At 38.1% G+C, this 24,746-nt stretch overlaps 1 protein-coding gene across 2 annotated transcripts in view; it reads left to right on the top strand.

Moving 5' to 3' along the window:
• Positions 1–422: 422 nt before the first annotated feature.
• Positions 423–24,746, top strand: part of LOC127421890 (forkhead box protein O1-A) — a 62,679-nt gene continuing 38,355 nt past the window's right edge. For both annotated transcript variants that reach the window (XM_051665093.1, XM_051665094.1), the window contains exon 1: positions 423–1,269. In XM_051665093.1, coding sequence (XP_051521053.1) covers positions 706–1,269 — 564 coding nt within the window. In that variant the 5' untranslated portion in view covers positions 423–705. The remainder of the gene's footprint in view (positions 1,270–24,746) is intronic.

Raw genomic sequence — 24,746 nt, 5'->3', positions numbered from 1 at the left:
ACTTATGTAAGCATGTTATTTACCACACAAATCCTTTCTTTATTTTTCAAATTGTCTGTTTTTTTTTATTTTTTTTATAAATGAAAAGCGCAAAACTGTTGCTTTGATCTCATCGCTGTTTCTGTTTCTACACCTAGATTTCGCTTAATACTGTATCACAAAATACCACAAACGCCGTTCTTCTGTGTGTTTAATCAGCTATGTAAAAATAGCGTCATATCGTTAAAATCAATGTGGTCATAAGCCAGTTGTACTTTCAAAACATTCGTAACTCGGCGAAAGTTTGTTTACTAGTTCTCAGAGGACCAAAACACGGCTTGTTTCGTATTCGAACGCGTGTCTGTGATTGGCTGTCAGCGCTTGTCAATCATGTGCGGGGGCGGCGTCAGTTGACATGATAGTTGAGTTCCAGTAAACGCGCTCAGAGTTTAGAACGCACACATTCAACAAGCGACAGCAACAGAAGGACATTTACACACTACTGGACTAGACTGGATTACAAAACTTAATAACAACACCTTTCTGGTGCCATTCTATCCGCTTTGACACACACTGACGCACTAAATAGTGGTTGCCAATGTAACTAAGTCAGTTTAAAAGTATCAGTTCATTTCTCTTTACATTTTTTATCGCGTTTCACGTCGTCATAATTTATTTCGCTAATCATATGTGACATTTTACGAGACATACAGTATTGCTGGTACCATGGCTGAAGCAGCCCAGAACCAGATGGTCGAGATCGACCCGGACTTCGAGCCGCTATCCAGACCCCGCTCGTGCACTTGGCCGCTGCCGCGACCGGAGTTCCCCAACCCAGCAGCCGCCGACTCCAACACATCGTCCCCGGCTCCGTCCGTCAAGCAGGAGCCGTCCAGCAACACGGACTTTATCAACAACCTCAGTCTGCTGGAAGAGAATGAGGACTATCCCGATCAGAAACCGCTCATGTGCGGAGATTTCCAGTGCCAAGAGGGTTGCGTCCACCAGCAGCAGCACCAGCAGCAGATCCCGAGTCACCAGCAACAGGTGCCCGTGCTCTCCTCTCCAGTGGCCGCTGCCGCAGCCGCCGCCGCCGCCGCCGCGCAGCGCAAGAGCAGCTCGTCCCGACGCAACGCCTGGGGGAATATGTCATACGCGGACCTGATCACCAAAGCCATCGAGAGCTCCCCCGAAAAGCGGCTCACTTTGTCTCAGATCTACGACTGGATGGTGAAAAACGTCCCTTATTTTAAGGACAAGGGGGACAGTAACAGCTCTGCTGGTTGGAAGGTATTTATCCTTTTAATTGTTGGTCTACATACACTTGCGTCGGACGACTGTGACCGTTGCGTCGCGTCACGTCACGCTCCATGAGAACGCGTCCTAGGTGAACTTGGGTCTCATGCATTGTAGTCTTTATGGCTTTTGGCACGTTGGCTATTGATTACTGCTTTTCCATATGGCCTAATTACTGAGATTCAGCACTGATTATGGTGCATCATTCACTTATTGTTTTAGGATTGTCATGTGATTATCAATAGTCTCCATTCATTGTTGTTTTGGACAGCTGATTGGCTCTCATTACATGCAGCGCATGCTGAGGTGGTGCACTGCAGTCAATAGGTCAAGTGCTGTCCCATGTCATATGACAGGTCCCGAGTAATATGTGTTATGAGATGCCTTCTGATAGGGTGGACTTGTAGGATCTTTTCACATTTCCAGGTAACTAGACTCCCTAAAAGCAAGTTCAAGAACTAATCCCAAGACCCAGACGAAGATAAGACTCTTCGTTGCCCAAATTCAGACAAAGTACTTAAGTCCCAGACATGTTGGTCCAAGACATGGCCAGGGCTAGTTGGGGCATCACCCCCTAGATTTGCCTCAAGCCCCCACAGAAATTTCTGATGCCACCAGCCTTCCACCCTGACTGAGAGCAAAACGATCAAGGGGCACTCTACTGTACATTTTACTATACAGAAGTAATATATTTCTGTTGCAATTTTTCAATTTCACGCATCTAGTTAAATAGAGCTTTAATGTTGGTGGAAAACCAGATGTTTTTGACGGCTTCACTTAGGAAAGTATTATAATGGCAAATGTCTTTGAAATAAAAAGATGGCTAAGTTGCACTAATTAAAAAAGAAATGCATTGAATTAACAGTGCTTGCAGTTTTGGGAATGCAATTTCATATTGTTGTATATTTAAGCTGTGAAAATTTCAATTGAAAACAGTTTGCACAACATTTCTTCATTAAAAATTCAATAATAAATATTCACTTCCAAAATTTAGTTCCAAAATGTTTTTTTTTTTTTTTTTTTAATCTTTATTATTCAACAGGTAATATTCGGTCCATGATATTTCACTTTGCAAATTCATCTAAAAAATTTCAGTGGTTAAAATTTGTTCGGATATTCAGCTTGGTACATCCTGGCATTGCAGGAAAAGCAGTAGAGTGCCGATGCACAATCTTCACTTTCTGCTATTGGCTTCACCACTAGGTGGTGCAAATGGATTTTAACCACTGTCATTTTGGAGGCGAATTTGTAAAGCGAATTATAACAGGCCGATTATTACCTGTTGAATAATAAAGATGAAAAAAAATTTTTTTTTGGAAGGTGAATATTTATTGTTGAATCTTTAATGATGAAATTTTGTGCAAAATGTTTTCACTTGAAATATTCACAGCTTAAATATACAACCATATGAAATTGCATACCCAAAAAATGCAAGCACTGTTAATGCAATGCATTTATTCTTCAATTAGTGTAATTCAGCTTGCTTTTTTGTTTCAAAGACATTTGTCATTAATAAACTTCAATATGCACTTCTCACCTCCGGAAAAGCAGTTCGCAATATGGGCTATTGTGCTTATTAAATCGCAAAAGGCTATCATTTAATGATATAAATATAAAGCCTGCATGTGCTTCGCACTTCACAGTGAAAAAAGCGCTCTGCTCTTTGTCATTAAAATACACATGGAGCGCACGTGATGTTAATGATGTGCTTAGTGTATAAGTAGCAGCTTCTCACATTTACTTACTGTTGAAGCATGCAGCTCATGCAGACCATAAATCTCAGACTTTTGTACTTCAATCATCACACTAGGACATATCACGGATTTAGTTTGATTAATTGTGCATTTATATTCATCCCAAATATGTCAAATTCCATGACATCCCACGTTTTATAGTTAATTCCGTTTTTATGACTGGATTCCATCCGTGTTTTCCGCAACGTGCAAAGATCGCATCCTAGTACCGGGCCTGGTCCAAGAATCAGGCTGTCCCTTTAAGTGATGAATACAAAAAAATACTTTAACATTTTGAATTTTGAATGAATTATCACCTTTAGTACTGTAAAGGTCAACTTAAGTCTTGAACCAAGACCCAGGTCTAGACCAAGACTTTAAGTTTTGAGACCCGAACCTGGACCAAGACCACATTTATTGGTCTTAAGACCAAAACCACAAAATGAGGACTCCAGCTCTTGTAGTTGGTATGTTATAAGGTGTAACCCAACAAACAATTCAGGTGTTATACAGTCTTACGATACTTTACTACCGGTATGCTTGAACCAACCTGGCAACAGGAGAAACAGGAAAAGAAAACAGTCCTTTTGGATCCATGGAAACCTTCTCGTTTGGTAGACCCAAAGTTGCGTTGTTAGGTGTAGCGCCTCATTGCACTGCACGCTATTAATATCCATGGGATTATCTGTCAATACTCCTCTGATGTTTGCCAAGCATGTAAGCATGGCAGTCAACGCATGCAAAGAAAGCTCTGCTCCACCCCACCGGTTTATTGTCTGGGTCTTTGTGCCAGCATTCCACAATTGTCATGCTTTTGTACATCTACGGGGAGGCGTATTGATAACTGAAGAGTAATAGTCCTCTGATGACACATAATTCTTGGTATTACAAGCGCTGAATGGCTACAGAGCATTCCCACTGTTATCGAAAGCACTTGTGATAAACCCAGTGTCAGATCAGATTCAGTGTGCGTTCGTGTTTTGGTTGTAAAACTGATATGATCTGTGTAATCTTGTTGAATCTGTGAAGTGATTGGATGCTCAATAGTTCTGACTCATATTAGGACAATGTGTTGTGAGGTCATATCGTTAAAATCAATGTGGTCATAAGCCAGTTGTACTTTCAAAACATTCGTAACTCGTAAACTCACAGGAAGTTTCCCGCAGGAACTGTTAAATTTGAATTTGATGTCGTAAACAATGTGGCGCTGGTGATGATCAGTTTAAGGGTCCCTCAGGGCTTTACTTACACATAGCTTTGACCTTAGTATAACTCCTGTCACTGTAAACCAATGTGCTGACAGGAAGGAGAAGCTGGACATTTAAAAAAATATTGCTGTAAAAGTTGTTTTAAAGGGATAGTTCTCCCAAAATGTCATCCCAAACCCCAATGACTATTCATATTTTACCTAAAATCTTGACTGTTCTGTTATCAGCCACTTTTCTCCAGGCAATCAGTTCACTTGGGGAAGACACGTGATAACTAAGAAATGGGTGAAAGGTACATTTACTTTATTTGCCAGCTTTATTCTGTCCAAAGAGAGCGTATTGTCACTGAGAAAAAAAAAGAGAGAGGGTGAGAAATTTATTAACACTGCTCTTTGCACGCTCTGATCGTGACAAGAGGATAGAATTTTGACAGCCCCTAACCCCCGCCCGTGCAGCCTGTGCTGAATCATCTGGCTAAATTGTCAGTTTGTCAAGCAGAAAAGAGTCTGGGCTTTGCTCCAGAGGATAAAGTAACTCATCTTCTTGACAAAGTAACTTTCGACAGTTAATGTCACACCTCCAAAGGGTAAATTCCTGAAGTTATGTTAATGTATTCGGGTCACCTTTTATCCACTTCTCACAATCCACTGAATCCAGTGTCTTTTACTCTTCTAGAGAGCTTAACATTGATGTATTTGTGTAACAACTTGTTTGAGCACTTTGCAATTATCAGATGTGCTTAAACACAAATTGAGCATTAGTTAAATTGGCATGTTTGTTGTTTTGTAGAGAGGAAACAAAGTGAATACCAGACACGAAATACCTAAAATACCTAAAATTAATACCTAAAATTCCTCAGTGGCAAGTTTCCATATATACAATTATGGTATTGGATGGTAATACCATTTTCCTTTGATATTTATGCTACTGAACAGTGCGGTGGGTAAATATTCACATATTTACATAGAACTTCATGTTACTTCGAAGAATAGAATTTGTCAGTGTAAGCTGTGATCTTAAATTCTTCAAAATTGTTGTCAATGCACAAACAATGTTTTGATATTACATGAGAAGAGAATGTGTTTTGAATGGTGTTAAGTGGGTAGAATGCAATGAAACTGTCAGCTGAGGACATGTGAGGCGTCTATTTCTGAAACTAGAGACTCTGCTGTACTTATCCTCTTGTTTAGTTGTACATCTGGCCTTCCACATCTCTTTCTGTCCTTGTTAGAGCCAGTTGTCGTTTGTCTTTGAAGACTGTAGTGTACACCTTTGTATGAAATCTTCAGTTTTTTGGAAATTTCAAGCATTGTATAGCCTTCATTCCTCAAAACAATGACTGACAAATGAGTTTCTAGAGAAAGCTGTTTCTTTTTAGCCATTTTTGACCTAATATTGACCTTAAGACATGTTAGTCTATTGCATACTGTGGCAACTCAAAAACAAAGACAATGTTAAGCTTCATTTAACGAACCAAATAGCTTTCAGCTGTGTTTGATATAATGGCAAGTGATTTTCTAGTACTAAATTAGCAATTTAGCATGATTACTCAAGGATAAGGTGTTGGAGTGAAATAGTGATGGGGCTGTTTTTACATCAGTAATGTCCTGACTATACTTTGTGATCAGTTGAATGCCACTTTGGTGAATTAAAGTACCAATTTCCTTCCGAAACAGCAAAATCTGTACATTATTCCAAACTTCTGGCCACCAGTGTATAATATATTTCCTCTCCTCACAAATTCCCTTTATTGGCAGAGAATGCCATTCTGTTACCATGGTTAGGTTTAGGGTTAGTACCTTGTAATTACTATAGTTGTTGTAATTATATAGTACATAAATGTAGCACAGTACTGTAAAATAAAGTTCTGCCAAAACATTGTATTTCCATTGTACATGTCAGTACCATGTACTATGTCCAAAAACATGGTATTTCCATTTTACATGTACAAAGATATAGTATTTCCATTGTACATATCTAAAAACTTGGTATTTCCATTGTACATATCCGAAAACATGGTATTTCATTTGTACATGTCCAAAAACATGGTATTTCCATTGTACATGTGCAAAGACATGGTATTTCCATTGTACATGTCCAAAAACATGGTATTACTATTTTACCATGCCCCAAAACATGGTGTTTCCACTGATTGTACATGTCCACAAACATGTTATTTCAGTTCTATATGTCCAAAAACATGGTATTTGTACAAATATATGGTATTTCCATTGTACATGTCCAAAAACATGGTATTACCATTGTACCATGCCCATAAAACATGGTGTTTCCATTGATTGTACATGTGCAAAAAACATGTTATTTCAATTCTACATGTCAAAAAATGTAGTATTTCCACAAAGATATGGTATTTCAATTGTACATGTTCAAAAACATGGTATTTCCATTGTACATATCTGAAAACATGGTATTTCCATTGAATTTATATGTCCAAAAACATGGTATTTCATTGTACATGTCCAAAAACATGGTATTTCCATTGAACATGTACAAAAATCATCGTATTCGCATTGTACATGTTCAAAAACATGGTATTACCATGTACCATGTCAAAAAACAAGGGATTACCATTGTACCTAATCCAAAAAAAAAAAAAAAAAAAAAAGAAATTCAATTCTACATGTCCAAAAACATGGCATTTCCATTGAACATGTACAAAAACATTGTATTTCCATTGTACATGTCCAAAAACATGGTCTTTCCATTGTGCATGTACAAAGACATGGTATTTCTATCAGAAAAGACTGGATGATTGGAATTATTACGAATGTAGATAAACGTATAATATTTGGCATAAGCCCCATCCTGTGGTTCAGCGCTCAGATACTTGCTTGAACCGTCAGATCCTGCCAGAGGTGATGATGGCAGGGGAGCGGATCTTACCCCCACACAGTACGGGACCTAAACTGGTGAAGATGGGGTGGAGAGGGGTGAAAACGATGGAAGTATGCGAACAATAGAGACAGATGTGTAGGCTTATAAAGCGGAGGCTGTATTGTGATTGGATGAGATGCCTGATTGAATGATAGCATAAGGATCCAGAGTCTTCCTGCTAGAACTACCACTATGCTACCATTTCCATTGTACATCTCCAAAAACATGGTATTTCCATTGAACATGTACAGAAAACATTATATTTCCATTGTACATATCTGAAAACATGTCCAAAAACATGGTATTTCATTTGTACCTGGCCAAAAACATGGGATTACCATTGTACAATGTCCAGAAATAGCATTTTGGAACACTTCTGATATTCCTCCAATTTCTGTAGCTGCTTATAGTGTCACAGGGACACTTCTGATATAGCAATTATAGCTGTTCTGATATCTGTGTGCATGCTGGTATCCATAGAAATAATATTACATTAAGATGTGTATTTATGTCAGGCAGTTTTTAGTGAATGACAAATTCTGTACTAACCTTGTGAGTGAGCAATCTGATCAGCTTGACATAGCTAATCTTTTCTCCGCTGGTGACAAGATTTGCCATCAAGGACATTTATTGAACACATTCATTGCTGGTTTGACTTTTATTGATTTATATTTGGCCTTTTTGCCACTTGTATTGGGAATTTATATGTCGCCAGACTCAAACCTGCATCCCCCACATGAGCACCACAGGTCAGTTGGTCAGAGCATGTACTCTAACCACCAGGCCATGGCTCCAACCTGGTTTGGGTTTTGCTCAAGTTCTCAACCGATGTTTCTATTCAGATTTTGCACAATATATAACGATGCACATGAGTTCGATTCTTTATGTAGAGTGGCTTTGCCATTGTGGTGAAAGTATTATGAATAGTCTAGCTGTGTATATGTGTTTGTGGAGTGGTAAACTCGAGTGCTCTTGCATACGTTGGGTCTGAAAGGTTACACGTGATATGAGCGCTCTGTGTATTTCTAAACAAACACGGCTAGATGGTTTGGTTTGATCTATTCACAGTTGTTACGCTACCTTTTTTCGCTATGAAACTATACATCACTCTATATACGTTATCTATGAAACATACGTCACTCTTGCAGTATCAATATTTGATGCAGGTTGCAGTCACCAATCACCAGAGCAGTCTTTGATGTGTTCCATCGATTTTCCTGTCCGGTGGTATGTCACACTTTGCTCTTGTGATAAACCCTCCTCCAATCAACTGAGTTTTTTAAAACCTTTTTCAAAACAAAGACCTCAGGCCACCAGGTCAAATCACACTGGCCATCTTACAAACAGTTGGTTTCAGTAATACTAACTTAGTGGATCCAGTGATGTGGGTTTTTCAATAGTCAATACTATTAGAGAGGGGAATCGTAAGCAATTGAACTATTTCGGTTCCGATTTCAATTCCTTTTATCGATTCTGGTTCCATTAACGATTCTTTTAGTACTTTTGAGGAAGAAATATTTTGGATATAAGAAATGCAATTCTAATTGGTTTAATGCCTTTATCTGTTACCAAATAATGAGATCATTTCATATTTAACTGAACAGATTCTGCCTTTTATTATTCCATAATGTTTTTATAGTAATTCTTAAAGTAAACCCCAGAGGGTAACCTACTTACATAAGGTGTGTGTGTGTGTGACCTCTTTTTGATGAAATTTTGCCAATTTCATCATCTTCGGCTGACGTTTGACTCCACTGAAAAACTTTCTTCTGACGCTCCACACTCCAGCTCAGAAGGTGGCGGTAATGCACCATAAGCTGTATTGCCTACCGGCAGTAAACATCACAAGAAGAAGAAACGCTTTCTTGCCTGTGACAGCGCTATGGATCATGAAAAAACATTTAACCAAATAGTACTTAAACTGCAATGGAGTTGTTGTTGTATTCAGTCGATAGCTGTATTGCATTGTCAGTGCTGTCTTGTTCGGAACACAACAATATCATATTAGCCAGATAGCTAGCGGCTACTGAGCCTCATTACTGGTGTCCTGTAGCGGCTAACCTGCTAATACTTCCTATCAGGCTGATTTTATGACTGTTGTTCAGTAAGCTAGTTGTGTGTATAACTTTGCTGAACTGCTTGAGTTTTTACTTGATGTACCTGATCCAATTGTCTAGAAGAAGAACATAGGCTAAATATCGAAAATGACTCAAAAGTTTATCATCGATATCAAAAACAATTTTTTTCAATAAATATCAATATCATTTTAACGCCCAGCCCTAAGCTAATGTTTCTGTTAATCGGCCAAGCATGCCTAGTTATCAGCCGATACTGTGATCACTAAATTGTTTTATCTGCTTGGCCGATATATCGGTTTGTTAATAATATTATGTTACTGTCAGGCCTGCAGGGAATCTGCACCTGCAAGTTTTACATATTCCAGAAGAATTTGAATGCCCCTCCCCACTGTGTGTTTGTTTATTACATTTTATTGGCTAATATGATCATGCATTAAGCTAACAACAAGAGCACAGCACTCTCAGCTCTGTTTTACACATTTTACAGTGCCTAAATCCATTTCACTGAATTCTGCATTTTAATTTTCACCCAAAATCAGTGGAGAAAAAAAAGTCTGCAGATTCTATCTGGGCTTGGTTATCGTTAATGTAAATATTACATTTCTAACTTTGACATTTTTGACATTTATGACATTTTTCTTTGAAGAAACAAGTTGAATTTGTAAAACAAATTCCAGAAAATTTGCTGCGATGTTGTGGTCATTTTCTTGTCGCTGCCACTTTATTACTGTGAGCAAGAGCAGTTAATTCCTTAAAGAGCTGAGAACATTAGCTCTAGCATCATGATATCAGATATTTTAGGCTAAGGAGATCTGCGTAGAATATCTGTGTTGTGCTGATTACCCCATCCCAGCGGGAGCTTCATGAACAATTGTACTTCAGTATGAAGGATACTTGTATTTGTCCAACAGCTCTTCACTCCCCTCACCCTTTTCTCCTACCTGTATCCTGGAAACAGCTTTTCTTCCAGCACTTTGCTTGTGCCCGCTACACTTAATCAGATATGACTCGGCACAAACTGGGTTGTTGGTTGTTCTTTTTTAACTGCGAAAGCCATGCAAGCCAGCACTCAAAGATAGAGCACTCCTCAGTCATTCCCCGAGGCTGTGACTGGCTGACGCGCTCTCTCGCCGGAGTTCAGATAAGGCAACACTCATTAAAGATTGCATAATGAAATGTTTACTGGAATCCGAGCGCTTTGGGCCAAAGTCTGGTGCCACTTGTTAGACAGTGAATCTCTTGCAGTGGACGGGGGCGCCTCTGCCTCTCTCATGCACTAATGTGACTTGTAAACTCAGACCCAACAAACAGATGTATTTTTAGATGGCAGGTGGATATGAAATTTGGGGGCCACATTCCAGTCTGGGCCCTTTAAAAGCTGTAGTGTGTAATTTGTGTGTGCCACTAGAGCCACCTAATGGAATTGGGTGATTCACACAAAAATGTCCTGGTCATATTGTATAAATGAAGCCTACCATTATGATTTTTCTGCATTGTGACATTATTTTCAGGACCCTTAAGCACATTTTACCCCCCAATTTTCATTTTTTTTTTTTTTAAATTTAAACGAGTGAAAATGAAAGGCAGTACCAAGGGTGCACTATCATGTATTATTAGTATTATGCATGAACACTTTACAATTTAAATAATATCTCATTTTTTTCACATTGTGGTAATGAGAATATAATAATGATCATCTTTTTCACACTGCGGTAATGAGAACTGGCCATAAAATGTGTGTAATAGTCATGAAAATAATGTTTCAGTGTTAAAACTCTTAACCCTTTAAGCTCTGAGGTTGTTTTTAAAGGTTTCCTGTTTCAGTAGCATACCCAGAATTAAAGGCTTATGACTCAACAAAAAACAAGGAGGGTACAGAGTTTGGTATCATTTAAAATAAATCTTTTACATTTTTGTAATGATGTAGATTATTATAAATTCTGAGACTCTCAGCCTAAGAAATTGCTGAAAAATCACAAAACAACTTAAGCCAAAAATGTCCTTTTTTATTATTATTATTATTATTTTTTACTTTTTTATTTGACATTATATACCTAAGGGTGTAAAAAAAAAAGGTATCTCCAAACATTTTTTCCCAATCATGTCACATGTAACCGAGTAAAATTTTGTGTTTGTAAGACAAAGCAATCAAAAGTTATAGCATTACAAAAATAATGTATCCTACTGTCCAAAAATGTCTCGAAGTGTCCAGAAGCCTCTCCAAACAAATAAAACATAATTATTGTACATAAGAACTAATTACACATGCAAACACAACAATGACTAAAGGTTTGGATAGCATGCAGATATGATTTTAGTAATGAGATTTCACAGAATAAGTTTCATTCTGTGCCATTTGAGTCATTATTGAGTCTGTGTCATGTACTTGGCGCCATCTCCTGGTGGCCATATGAAATTAGAGTTATTGATCACATGATTCTCTGCCCATATATGGAGGACTATAACCACTGGTTAAAGCAACCTGAGCTCAATCCGATTGGTTTAACGTTCCATGACCCTACAGCATTTCTGATGGCATCATCTGATCGGGAAAGCTAACGTGTTCGTGTGGATTATCCAATGATTTATACATCCGATTACTTTGGTGTGAGCTCGTTTTTAAGATAATCACCTCCTCTTAGTAATGGTATGTGGTATTTTATGTTTGTTTATTTTTCTTGACATTATAAGTGAAACTTGGCATATGAGCAACCCCTGTTCGCATATAAAAGACATATACTTAGCTATGACTCGCTATATTTTTTGGTCTGTGAGTAAAACAAATAGGCTGGTTGTATTCTACTCTTTGAGAGCTTTCCAACAACATATGACACATGGCTGTTTGATGAGTGAACTGTTTTTAGCGATTACAATAATATGTACAGTGCAAATTTGTTTTATAATAAATTATCAAAACTGAATACTTCTGATTTGTCTGCAAATTTCAAAGCACTTGTTCAGTTTTGGTCATAATGCCTACATGCATTGTAAAGTAAAGCTTCTAAGCACTTGACATACACTTATTTTGTGTATGTCAAGACTGTAGTTATTAATATTTGTATTTTTATTTTTTTCTCGTGGGCCCATACAATCTTAAAGGGTTAGTGGCCCTAAAATAGGCTTTATTCTGCACCTTAATATCGTAATACCGTGGTATTTTTTGTGATGGTTATCATACAGTGAAAATACCGTTACACCCCTAGCTGAATCACTATTCCTGGCATGCGAGTGGTAGCCATCTTCAAAAATATGTGTGTGTATGCAAGTGCATGCGTGCGTGAAGGTGTTGTGTGTGAAGAAACACTACAGTTCTGTTGTGCTTTCTGAAGGTGTGCATTGTTAGAAATCCTACACACTGCTTTGGTTAGCTTAAGACTCTTGGCCATGAAAAACAAAATAAGTGAATTCGCATAACATACTTTATTTTCATGGAAATTTACGAATCTACCAACCTAGCCCTGCATTTCTTAAATATATTTAGTTTACCATCTGTGACCTCAGACTAGAGTAAGAGAAGAACTAGAACAGAGGTCATGGAACACATAATAAAAATAAAAATATTGTAAAAAATAATAGAATATTATAAAAAAATTATATATATATATATATATATATATACACACACACACACAGTTGTGCTCAAAAGTTTGCATACCCTTGGAGAATTGGTAATATATGTACCATTTTTAAAGAAAATATGAGTGAGCAGGCAAAACACATTTCTTTTATTTCTTATGGGATTCATATTCAACTGTAGGTTATAACAGAATGGCACAATCATAAAACAAAACATGGCAACAAAGAAAAAAATGAAATTACCTTTGTTCAAAAGTCTGCATACCTTAGTTCTTAATACTGTGTATTGCCCCCTTTGGTCTACCTGACCTTGGCTTGGTATCAAGAGATCCCCAAATTTTCCACTTCTTAATAAGTGATTGAACAGTATTGACTGGCATTTTCAAGGCTTTGGATACCTTTTTATATCCTTTTCCATCTTTATAAAGTTCCATTACCTTGTTATGCAGGTCTTTTGACAGTTCTTTTCTGCTCCCCATGGCTCAGTATCTAGCCTGCTCAGTGCATCCACGTGAGAGCTAACAAACTCATTGACTATTTATACACAGGCACTAATTGCAATTTAAAAAGCCACAGGTGTGGGAAATTAACCTTTAATTGCCATTTAAACCTGTGTGTGTCACCTTGTGTGCCTGTAACAAGGCCAGACATTCAAGGGTATGTAAACTTTTGATCAGGGCCATTTGGATGATTTCTGTTATCATTATGATTTAAAAAGGAGCCAAACAACTATGTGATAATAAATGGCTTCATATGATCACTATCCTTAAATAAAAGACAGTTTTTGCATGATCAGTCATATTTTCAAAATCAATGCCAAATTTTCACAATTTCTGCCTGGGTATGCAAACTTTTGAGCACAACTGTATATAATAATATATATATATATATATATATATATATATATATATATATATATATATATATATATATATATGTATGTGTGTATATATATAAGGAACGGAGAACGAAAAAAGAAAAAAAATGGGGTATGTATTTTTTGCACCTTTCCATAAACATACCACTTCCGGAGAACAAGGAACAAGAGCAGTGTTTTGGTATTCTTCAAGGGCTGTGGCTTCCAAGAGACATAGTAGCTAGTGTTGATGCTGCTCTCTTGCAAATGTTTCATGTTGTGTTGTCCAGAATTATCAGATTCAAACAATATATCATCATTATAGGATTTGTTCTCAATAGCTACCCATTTTTTTGTGGGGAGAAGAGACATCAGGGCACTTTGAGAGATATTTTCAGAGGCTGAGGCGTAATAAACCCACCTCAAAGTTTAACAGTTGTTCTTTATTTATTTCTCAACAATGATCTTGTGTTTACCAGCTCAGCCAATCAGACGAGGCTGTGTATTTTGAGCCACGTTACATAGTGATCCAAGCTCTCTTACCTCTGATGTAAGAGTGCACTGTGGTAAACCGTTCCAAGTAGGACAGGGCAGACAAGTGCACAGCAGACCATTAAAGCTGCGTGTAGAAATTCAACTGGTGGACGTGTCAAAGGCTGGAGGTTGGGGAAAGTATTTTGGGGCTTGGCAGACCCAGCGGGGTTAGCATGCCTCTCCCAACTCCCTCCTGCAACCATCTGCCTGTAGGGTGACATGGTGTTGTAAGCGCCCTCACTGTGGCCAGAACACGCTGATATCTTGGTGGGCCATTGGCCTCTGGTCAGGGACGGAACATCTCATCCTCATGATTCAGTTTTGGAGAGCAGGGGATTGCATGAGGGAACAGGCCACATGCTGGCAAAGCTGCTGTCTGGGTTGCAGCATGCTCCCTCAAAATGTAAATACAAGGAGAAATATTGTATTTGAACATTTGGGCCAGAGTATGTGAGCAGAGCGGAGTTGTGTGATTTTGCCAGGAGCAAGGAGCATTTTTTTTTTTTTTTTGAGGAATAATTCACCAAAAAATCTAAATTCTATCATAATTGGGGGCCTGGGTAGCTCAGTGGTAAAATACGCTGGCTACCACCCCTGGAGTTCACTAGTTCGCTAGTTCGAATCCCAGGGTGTGCTGAGTGACTCCAGCCAGGTCTCCTAAGCAACCAAATTGGCCCGGTTGCTAGGGAGGGTAGAGTCACGTGGGGTAACCTCCTCGTGGTCGCTATAATGTGGTTTGTTCTCGGTGGGGCGCGTGGTGAGTTGAGCGTGGTTGCCGCGGTGGATGGCATGAAGCCTCCACACGTGCTATGTCTCCGTGGCAATGCGCTCAACAAGCCACGTGATAAGATGCGCGGGTTGACTGTCTCAGACGCAGAGGCAACTGGGATTCGTCCTCCACCACCCGGACTGAAGCGAATCACTATGCGACCATGAGGACTTAGAGTGCATTGGGAATTGGGCATTCCAAATTGGGAGAAAAAGGGGAAAATCCCCCCCAAAAAATAAAATAAATTCTATCATAATTTACTCACCAAATAACAAAGGACAATTCATCTATGTGAACTTCTGCAGTTAATCCAGGATGGACTTCAAAGACATTAGTCATTAATCTTACAGTTAATAAAAAATCTTTGTTTAAACACTGACCCTTAACACTTACTTAGTTTACTCATTTTAAACTATGACTTGCACTGCACACAAATAACTAATATTGGCATTATATTCATGATGTTAGCCAGAGGGGAACTGGCCCCCACAGTGAGCCTGGTTTCTCCCAAGGTTATTTTTCTCCATTAACCAACATCTTATGGAATTTTGTGTTCTTTGCCACAGTCGCCTACAGCTTGCTCACTGAGGTTCTAAATACAATTATTATTTAACTGTTTAATTTTGATACACAATTTACAATCATATTTAATCAAACTACACAATGATCACTCTAAGACTTTATAGATATTACAGTTTCATTTTCTGTTAATGCATGATTTTCTGTAAAGCTGACACACATTATACAGAACAACTTTTACTCTTGGCACACAGTGAAAGGATCTCGCTGCTGAATACTGCACCACTATACTACACAGTTACTGGAGTGTGAAATGTAAACATTTACTAGCCAGGTGCAAAATGTAGACATTTTAGTCGTATCTATCTATGTGTCTGTCTGTCTGTCTGTCTGTCTGTGTCTGTCTGTCTGTCTGTCTATCTAATCTATCAGCCTATTCAAAATACCAAAGAATCACATGATCATCATACGTATGGAGATTGCTTAAACATTTTATTTCAATACATGTTGTGCCCAGGAGTATTTACTTAGTATTTAGAAAAGAAGAAAAAAAGCATTTGAAAGAACTTTACAGTAGAGCAGTTACTAGGTGCAAAAATATACAGCGAATGTTCGAGCGAGGAGTGGAAAATGGAAAACCCGGAGTGGGGTGATTACAGAATGCTTTGAGTGGGGAGGGGAAATTGCTGCTGCTTGAATCCTCTCATATACTCTGATTTTGACATGCGTGTTTTGGACTGTTTCACCACTGATTATATGTTCTAATAGCAATGTAGAAGTGTGGAGCCTTGAGCTATCACCACTCAAATAAATTTAGCCTTTCAGTCAGTATTTAGGTACAATATTCTCAAAATGACTTGAAGTCAGTCGTGCATGGTCTTTCTGCAATATCAAACATGGTTGTGTTACTTCAATCATGCAATATTCACCTATGAGCCAGAGATATGGAAATTAGGCACAACAAATTCCAACCCAAGGAATTTGCCCCAACTGGTTTGTTTTTACTCTATTCTGCTGGATTTAAGACTCCATCTGATGTTAGACATACTGGACCATTTAAAACCAAATAGTCATGCGGACATTGCAGAGTGAGTCAGAGTGAGTCACAGAGTTGTTTTGTATCGCAGTAGGTGAACGCGGCACCAGTGTAAGATGACTGCTGAGGTTGTGCATCCAGTCCGGTGTAAGCTCATCTGTTACTCAACACTGTCCTTAAAGAGGTCATATAATGGAAAACCAGATTTTTCTTAGTCTTTTGAAAAAAAGTTTAATGAGCTCTAGATGTAGATGTTCACAATGCAAAACTTCCTACACAGTCAACTTAGATGGTTTATTAAATCTAAGCAGGTGATTCTCCTGAAACCTGTCAAGAAAATGACATGGTCCTATTTAGTAACCTATTATGTTTATGTTATGCTAATTTTATCCCCCAACTGTCAATTCTCTGTAAATGATAGAGGTCATTTTACATATACACCCATCAGCCACAACATTAAACATCTGCCACATCTGAGTACTCGGTACTCAAGTACTCGTGCCAGTCCCTAGAAGCTTCTGAGGCTATGTCCACACTAAAGGTGCGGTCACATTTACTTCTGCATGGTGAAATTCCGTGGGCGAAGAAGGCGTGGGTGGATGTTGAGCGCATGTGCAACCAGCAAAAAACTAATTGCCAAGCAACGTCTTTTTAATGCTGCACTTTATACTCTGTGAGAGTGAACTTAAAAAGATACTTGCTGCTAAACTGATATCCTTGTCCGTTGTGAATATTCAGTGTAGCTGTTTACGAAGCACTGCCCACACATAGGTCACTGCCAAATATGGCTGTCATGATTATGAAATTTGGCTGACTATTAATTCTCCAACAAATAATTGAGATTATGATGATTCATTTTCTGTTTTAGGGCTTTCACGATTATGATGATTAAGTTTTAGGGCTTTCACGATTGGTTGTCATACCTTTGTCATAGGTGTATGTGTGCTTCATAAACTTTAATAAGTCATTTACTCATATTTAACTTTTATATGATTTCCTTTAAGGCTTAACAACTAATGAATGACATTAAAAATAATATTTTAAATATCAAAATACTTCAAATATCTGTGTCACTGTGTCACTGCGTGTCTTTAACACTGTGTATGAACCCACAATGACAAATAACATTTGTCATAACACGACCGTTATATTGAAGTGAAACTGGAACGCCTTGCATTCACTAAAATCCTCGTTTATATTTATGGGAGTTTTGCCCAGACGGTCCTACTGCCAAACCAAGCAACTTCTTATTTGTCAATGTGGTGAATTCGCCTGTCAAAGTTCACCAAACTTGAACTCCATTCAAAATCCACGAAGGGGAAATTTTCACGGCAATGCAGATTCCATTGAGATGACTGGATTTCGCCCGCGGAATTTCACTTTGTGAAGGTAAATGTGACCACACCTCAATGACATTTCCGTTTGAAAATGTATTAATTTCTATTAGGGGTGTAATGGTTCACTCATCTCACGATTCGGTTAGGTTCACAATACTGTACTCACAGTTCGGTTCATTTCACGATTCTTTAAACTAAGCCTGAATCAAGAAAAGTTAATATTGAAATTTTTTATTATTATTATTACTTTTTAGACATATGCAAAACAGCTTGTTTTCTTTAAACATTTATCTAAAAATACAGTTCTTAAAAGTGCTATATGATCAATCAGATGCACTAGGACTAAAAACAGCCCAGAACAGGGACATGGTGACACCAAATGGAAATAAATATTAGCTAATAATTCTGCTTATTGAAAATACGGAATCATGTAAGATACAAACAGTATGTTGTTCAGTGCATACACATTGTCAATGATTACAAACATTTAAAATATTTTAAATTAAAATTGTATTTTTCTAAAATAGTATTGTCTCTGATTACATCTAAATATTCTTTTCAAAAACAGACATGACATTAGGATTATATTCCCCAGTAGCATTATTATACATAATATTCAGCATTATATATAATAGATTAATATGGCACTCTCATTAAACCTCTGTAAACTTACATTTTCTCTTGCGCTGTCTGAGCAGATCACTCTTGCGCTTCAAACAAACATTCGATCCATCGCACTGAAAAGGCGCGTCTCTCTTCCGCTCCTGGTTTCACTTTCAGCCGAACTCATCGTACAACATCTGTGGCTTCTAGAGTGCAAACATATTTTAGAGCTCCTTGTGCCAATGAAGCGATGTCCATGTGTATGCCCACGTTACGTCGGCTTAGGACGTCACATGTATTGGATAGAACAGACGCTAAAATAATTTCAATTTGATACTCTTTTAATAATAATAATAATAATAAAAAAATAAATACAAAAAAAGTCCCATCTCCACGATGCGCATCGTCACATTTTGGAATTGCGATGCACCATGCCACGATAAACCGATACACCCCTAATTTCGATACATTTACACCTCGCATCCACACTAGAACATTGTTTTCCAACACCAAAAACAGAGCATTTTGAAAACATTCTCTATTACCGCATACTTTGGAAAACGGTAACGTTAGGAAACTGAAAACAGAGTTTTCAAATGAAAACGGGTAAAGGCCAAAACATACTTTACGCAAGTACGTGAATGCAGATGCGAGCGCTTGACCACCGCATTGCCAACATGTGGTCCAGCTGAACGTGGTTAATGTGCATTCTTTTAATTTTTTTTTCTCACCCAATTTGGAATGCGCTTTTAAGTCCTCATGGTCACGTAGTGATTCGCCTCAATCCGGGTGACGGAGGATGAATCCCAGCTGTCTCCGCGTCTGAGACCACCAACCCGCGCATCTTATCATGTGGCTTGTTGAGTGCGTGTGGAGGCTTCACGCCATCCACCGCGGCATCCACGCTCAACTCACCACGCGCCCCACCGAGAACGAACCACATTATAGTGACCACGTGACACGAGGAGGTTACCCCATGTGACTCTACCCTCCCTAGCAACCGGGCTAGTTTGGTTGCTTAGGAGATCTGGCTGGAGTCACTCAGCATGCCCTGGGATTCGAACTAGCGAACTAGCGAACTCCAGGTGTGGTAGCCAGCGTCTTTTACCACTGAGCTACCCAGGCCCCCGTTAATGTGCATTCTTGCGTTACTGTGGCGGGAACAAACCTCAATACTCAAGGGGCGATAGTGTTACCTTCAAACGTCTGTGCCATTAAACTTGATGTGTTATTATTCTGGTAAGTTACTATAATTATATTGACTTTAACTTACTTGCTCAGCAGTATTTTCTTCAAACTGTTGCTCCGCGATGACAGAAGTTGAATTGAAAGAGTGAACTCACCGTAGAAGTGGACAGTTCACACTAATCTCGATACAGTGCACCTTGCGGCAAACGTTGAAAATGCAGTACGTAGTTACATTGAGTTATGAATTGCGCTCTAACACATTTCAAAATGCAATAACGCATGAAATCGAGCTTGCATTGCAAGATGTGTTTGTGTTCACGTACTTGCGTAGAGTATGTTTCCGCCCTTTGTGTGTATGTGGCCTTAAAAATGCAGTCAAAGTGTTTACATGTAGACATACTGTAGCTTTCAAAACCAACAAAATTTGATTGATTTTGGCCATTTATATTCAAGCTCTATTTTGTGAAGGGAGGTCAGGGCAACATGATAGAAATCTAATACATGCATAGGTGCGAAGTACTGAGCCGCGATGAAAAGAAAATCGTTGTGTGCACTTTGATGTTAGAAATTATGTTTAGCAGTACTAAGCAGTGCTAAAAGAAGATTGAGCATCACGTCACATTTCCTGTTAGAACGAAGAGCTTCATCGGCTTGCAGAGTGACAGGTGAGAGAGAGACACAAATAGCAGTGATGGATGGGCCCACCCAGACTGATCACAGGGGCCACTATACAACGAGTTACACTTTGTCTTGTTTTGGTGTCATTTTTGAGTGTGTAAGTGAACAAGAGAGAGAAATATGCATCTTGATGCTAGTATTAGTGTGCGACTACATTGTGGCCGTCACTTTTATGAGTCCGCTGGCTGCCGAGGCCCCAAACCGCAGGAATTACCCTCTCCACTGTTGTGCAACTCCTGCCCTAAAGTGATTATACGTGGTGCCTGACAGACTGGCCCGCTATAATGACACATAGACACACAGTGCCCAGCTCGCGTTCACCCAAACACACACTTTCATACGTAAACATACCCTTAAAACATAATATTGTCTTTGATACACACCGCAGCCAACTTCCGTGGCGAGTAAACCACAAATAAAAGTGTATTGAGTATTTAATCTTTATTTTGTTGCATGACTTCTGGGGAAGATAGATGTGTTAGATTGTTTTTATCTGGCCCACAGTCTTTTTTGTTTGTTTTGACATAATTTACATATACTGTATGTCCACTGTTGCATCTGTCTTTTTGTTTGCCTATAGAGGGCTTGTGTAACTGGTTAGCTCATTTTAAAGGAATAGTTCACACAAAAATGAACATTCTGTCATCATTTACTCGCCCTCATGATATTCCAAACCCGCATAAAGTTCTTCTGTGAAACACAAAAGGAGAAACTTTGTACGATTGAGCTAGTTGCTCTTTTCCATGAATTTACTGAAAGCTTTCAAGCTTTCAAGCTTAAAAAAGGATGCAAATACACCATACAAGTAGCATAAACCTCTTGAGCTATATTTAAAGTCTTCTGAATTCATATGGTAGCTTTGTGTGTAAAACAGAGCAAAATGTAAGTCGTTATTCACTGATAATCTTCTAAAAATCGAATGTCAAGATTTACAAAACTATTGTATGGCTTCAGAAGCTTTGGAATATAGTGCACAAGTTTCTGTATACAGACTATTTTTATGGTACGTTTTTGCCATTGTGGAGCTTAACAGCCCCGGTTCTCATTCACTTTCATTAAATGGAAATGATTGGCCTGAACATTCTTCAAAAATTCACTTTCTGTGTTCCACAGATGAGAGAAAGTCATACAGGTTTTGAATTACATGGAGTGAGTAAATAATGACAGAATGATACATTTTGGCTGAACTATCCCTTTTGACTTGTAAATACAACCTGTTTTTGTTGGCTCTTTTGAGCTCTGTGTGTGTGGCGGCTGTTTTTGTGATCGTGAATTCCTGGGATGAGGCCGAGCCAGTTGGGCAGATTAAACGTGTGCCCACATGTGCGCTTCGTTTTGTTTCAATGAATCATTCATGTCGTGTTGGCCTGCCGACTCACAGAGGTTGAACACGTTAGAGTGAAAACAAGTGGCGCGAGTTTTAAGCCATTCTGTTTTGTTTTGATTCTGCTTGCTTTGTGTTCATGTTTTCGTGACCAAGATTTCCATGCAGCAGTCTCTTCCTTTCACAGATGCTGGGTTTCTGTGACTCATACGAAACTTGGAGAGAAGCAGGAATGACCTCTCAGTTGAATTTTGCTGTAGATGTTGCCTTTAATATAATAAACATCATTTGCATTCAATATTGACTATAATCAGTTTGAAAACAGGTTCATTCAGTTTACTGCTATTATAAGCTAATCATATAAACATGAATATAATCAATGTATATTATAGTACAATATATACAATGTATTGTGTAATATACAATATACATCGTATAATTGTAAAATAAATATGATAATATTATAATAATATAATATATATTATTATATTATATTAATTATATTAATATAATATATTATTTATAATATAAATGTATTAAAATATTATATTATAAAATATACACTGGCGGCCAAAAGTTTGGAATAATGTACAGATTTTGCTCTTATGGAAAGACATTGGTACTTTTATTCACAAAAGTGGCATTCAACTGATCATAATGTATAGTCAGGACATTAATAACGTGAAAAATTACTATTACAATTTGAAAAATACTACTACTAAAAACTACTTCAAAGAGTTCTCATCAAAAAATCCTCCACGTGCAGCAATGACAGCTTTGCAGATCATTGGCATTCTAGCTGTCAGTTTGTCCAGATTCTCAGGTGACATTTCACCCCATGCTTCCTGTAGCACTTGCCATAGATGTGGCTGTCTTGTCGGGCACTTCTCACGCACCTTACAGTCTAGCTGATCCCACAAAAGCTCAATGGGTTTAAGATCCATAACACCCTTTTCCAATTATCTGTTGTCCAATGTCTGTGTTGCTTTACCCACTCTAACCTTTTCTTTTTTGTTTTTCTGTTTCAAAAGTGGCTTTTTCTTTGCAATTCTTCCCATTGACCTGCACCCCTGAGTCTTCTCTTTACTGTTGTACATGAAACTGGTGTTGAGGAGGTAGAATTCAATGAAGCTGTCAGCTGAGGACATGTGAGGCATCTATTTCTCAAACTAGAGACTCTGATGTACTTATCCTCTTGTTTAGTTGTACATCTGGCCTTCCACATCTCTTTCTGTCCTTGTTAGAGCCAGTTGTCCTTTGTCTTTGAAGACTGTAGTGTACACCTTTGTATGAAATCTTCAGTTTTTTGGCAATTTCAAGCATTGTATAGTCTTCATTCCTCAAAACAATGACTGACTGACGAGTTTCTAGAGAAAGCTGTTTCTTTTTTGCCTAATATTGACCTTAAGACATGCCAGTCTATTGCATACTGTGGCAACTCAAAAACAAACACAAAGACGATGTTAAGCTTCATTTAACAAACCAAATAGCTTTCAACTGTGTTTGATATAATAGAAAGTGATTTTCTAGTACCAAATTAGCAATGACCTCTCTCATCAACAAAGATACTTTTCAGACAAAACATTAATCTCGTTTAAAAAAAAAAAAAAAAAAAAGCCTACTGTTGAAATGAATAAATAAATTATTTGGACACCTGTGTGAACTTGATGGGGACTGACTTCATACATCCACTAAAAGACTTCCGACTAGTTGTTTAAAAGTCATTGCAAAAATGGCTCCAATAGTGAAGTATGATTATATATATATATATATATATATATATATATATGTGTGTAAAAGGTACAGATGGCACTTAGTTTGATATTTTGTTATCTAATGCAATGACATTCAAACATTTGAAGTTTAGCTAAAGTGCCCAAATACATTTTATAATAGTGACCTCAAAAAGTATAAGGCATCATGAAATATAAGACAGCTCTGTTTTGCCCGCAGTAGTACGGCTCAGCTTGCAGCAAGATAATCCTGTTTCCACCTTAGTCACAATTTGCCAGTTGAAATCAGTTGAAGTTCTCCTCAACTTTGACAGGAAGTGATCACTTTGAAGAAAGCCGAGGGTACGTGGCAGTGCGCTGGTGGTGATGTCACCACTGAAGGAGAGAGGACTGACTCTTCCTCTTCTCCTGTTTCCTCTCTATCACCCCTTCATTCACGCCATCCTGTCATCCTTCCCTTTCTCAACCTCTTTCCTCTTCCACATTCTCTGTCTCCCACAAGGAACTGTTGGAATGTTACAGCCGTCACAGTGGAATTTGCACGATTGGGCTTTTGGCTGATGTCTTGTGAAAGCCAGGCGGGATCGAATTTAACATACAATTAGATCTGGCCTCTGATCCGTACATGTCTTGACTTGATCTGAAGCAGAACCCCTTGTCTTGCTTTTGTTACTACAAATCATTGCATTTATACACTAAACCCCTTTATACACTCTTGATTATCGAATGTTCAATCACATTAGAAACACTACGTAAACTTTATGGGTGAATCTCACGAAAACATACAGGTCACACACACACACACACACACACACACACACACACACACACACACACACACACACACACACTCACACACATATATATATATATATAATATTATTATTATTATTATTATTATTATTAACTTTCATAAATGCTATACGTACATATATAAAAGTTACACACTTATAAGTAAAACATCCAGAAACTTTACGTTAAAATGGAATGTGCCTGATTGCCCTGAAAATAATGTCACAATGCAAAAATTATTTTGATTTTGTGTTGAAATATGACCCAAAATATATATATAGTCACAGTTAAGATAAGTTCATATTTTTTTTCTAAAGGTATGTTGTACAAAGTATTGTGCTTCCTAAATTTACAAAACAAAAAAAGAACAGAATTAAATTAAGGACCGCAAATCATATTAATCAGCATCCTTGATTTTACCATTGTGATGTCATTTCCTCAGATCACTTCCTATTGCTTAAAATCAGCATTCTTCTCTCGTCACTGTATGCCTCCATCCGACTGTGCATTCTATGCCCTAAATTCCCCTTTGGTAAATAGTTCACACTCTTACACCATTCACTACTCTAATACTTAAGTCTGGCTGTCAGTCTGGGTGCGGCCCATAAGATG

This window comes from Myxocyprinus asiaticus, chromosome 31 (assembly GCF_019703515.2).
Source record: "Myxocyprinus asiaticus isolate MX2 ecotype Aquarium Trade chromosome 31, UBuf_Myxa_2, whole genome shotgun sequence".
NCBI classification, from domain to species: domain Eukaryota; kingdom Metazoa; phylum Chordata; class Actinopteri; order Cypriniformes; family Catostomidae; genus Myxocyprinus; species Myxocyprinus asiaticus.
The sequence above is the reverse complement of the archived record's forward strand: the minus strand, read 5'-3'. Positions and strand labels throughout refer to the sequence as shown.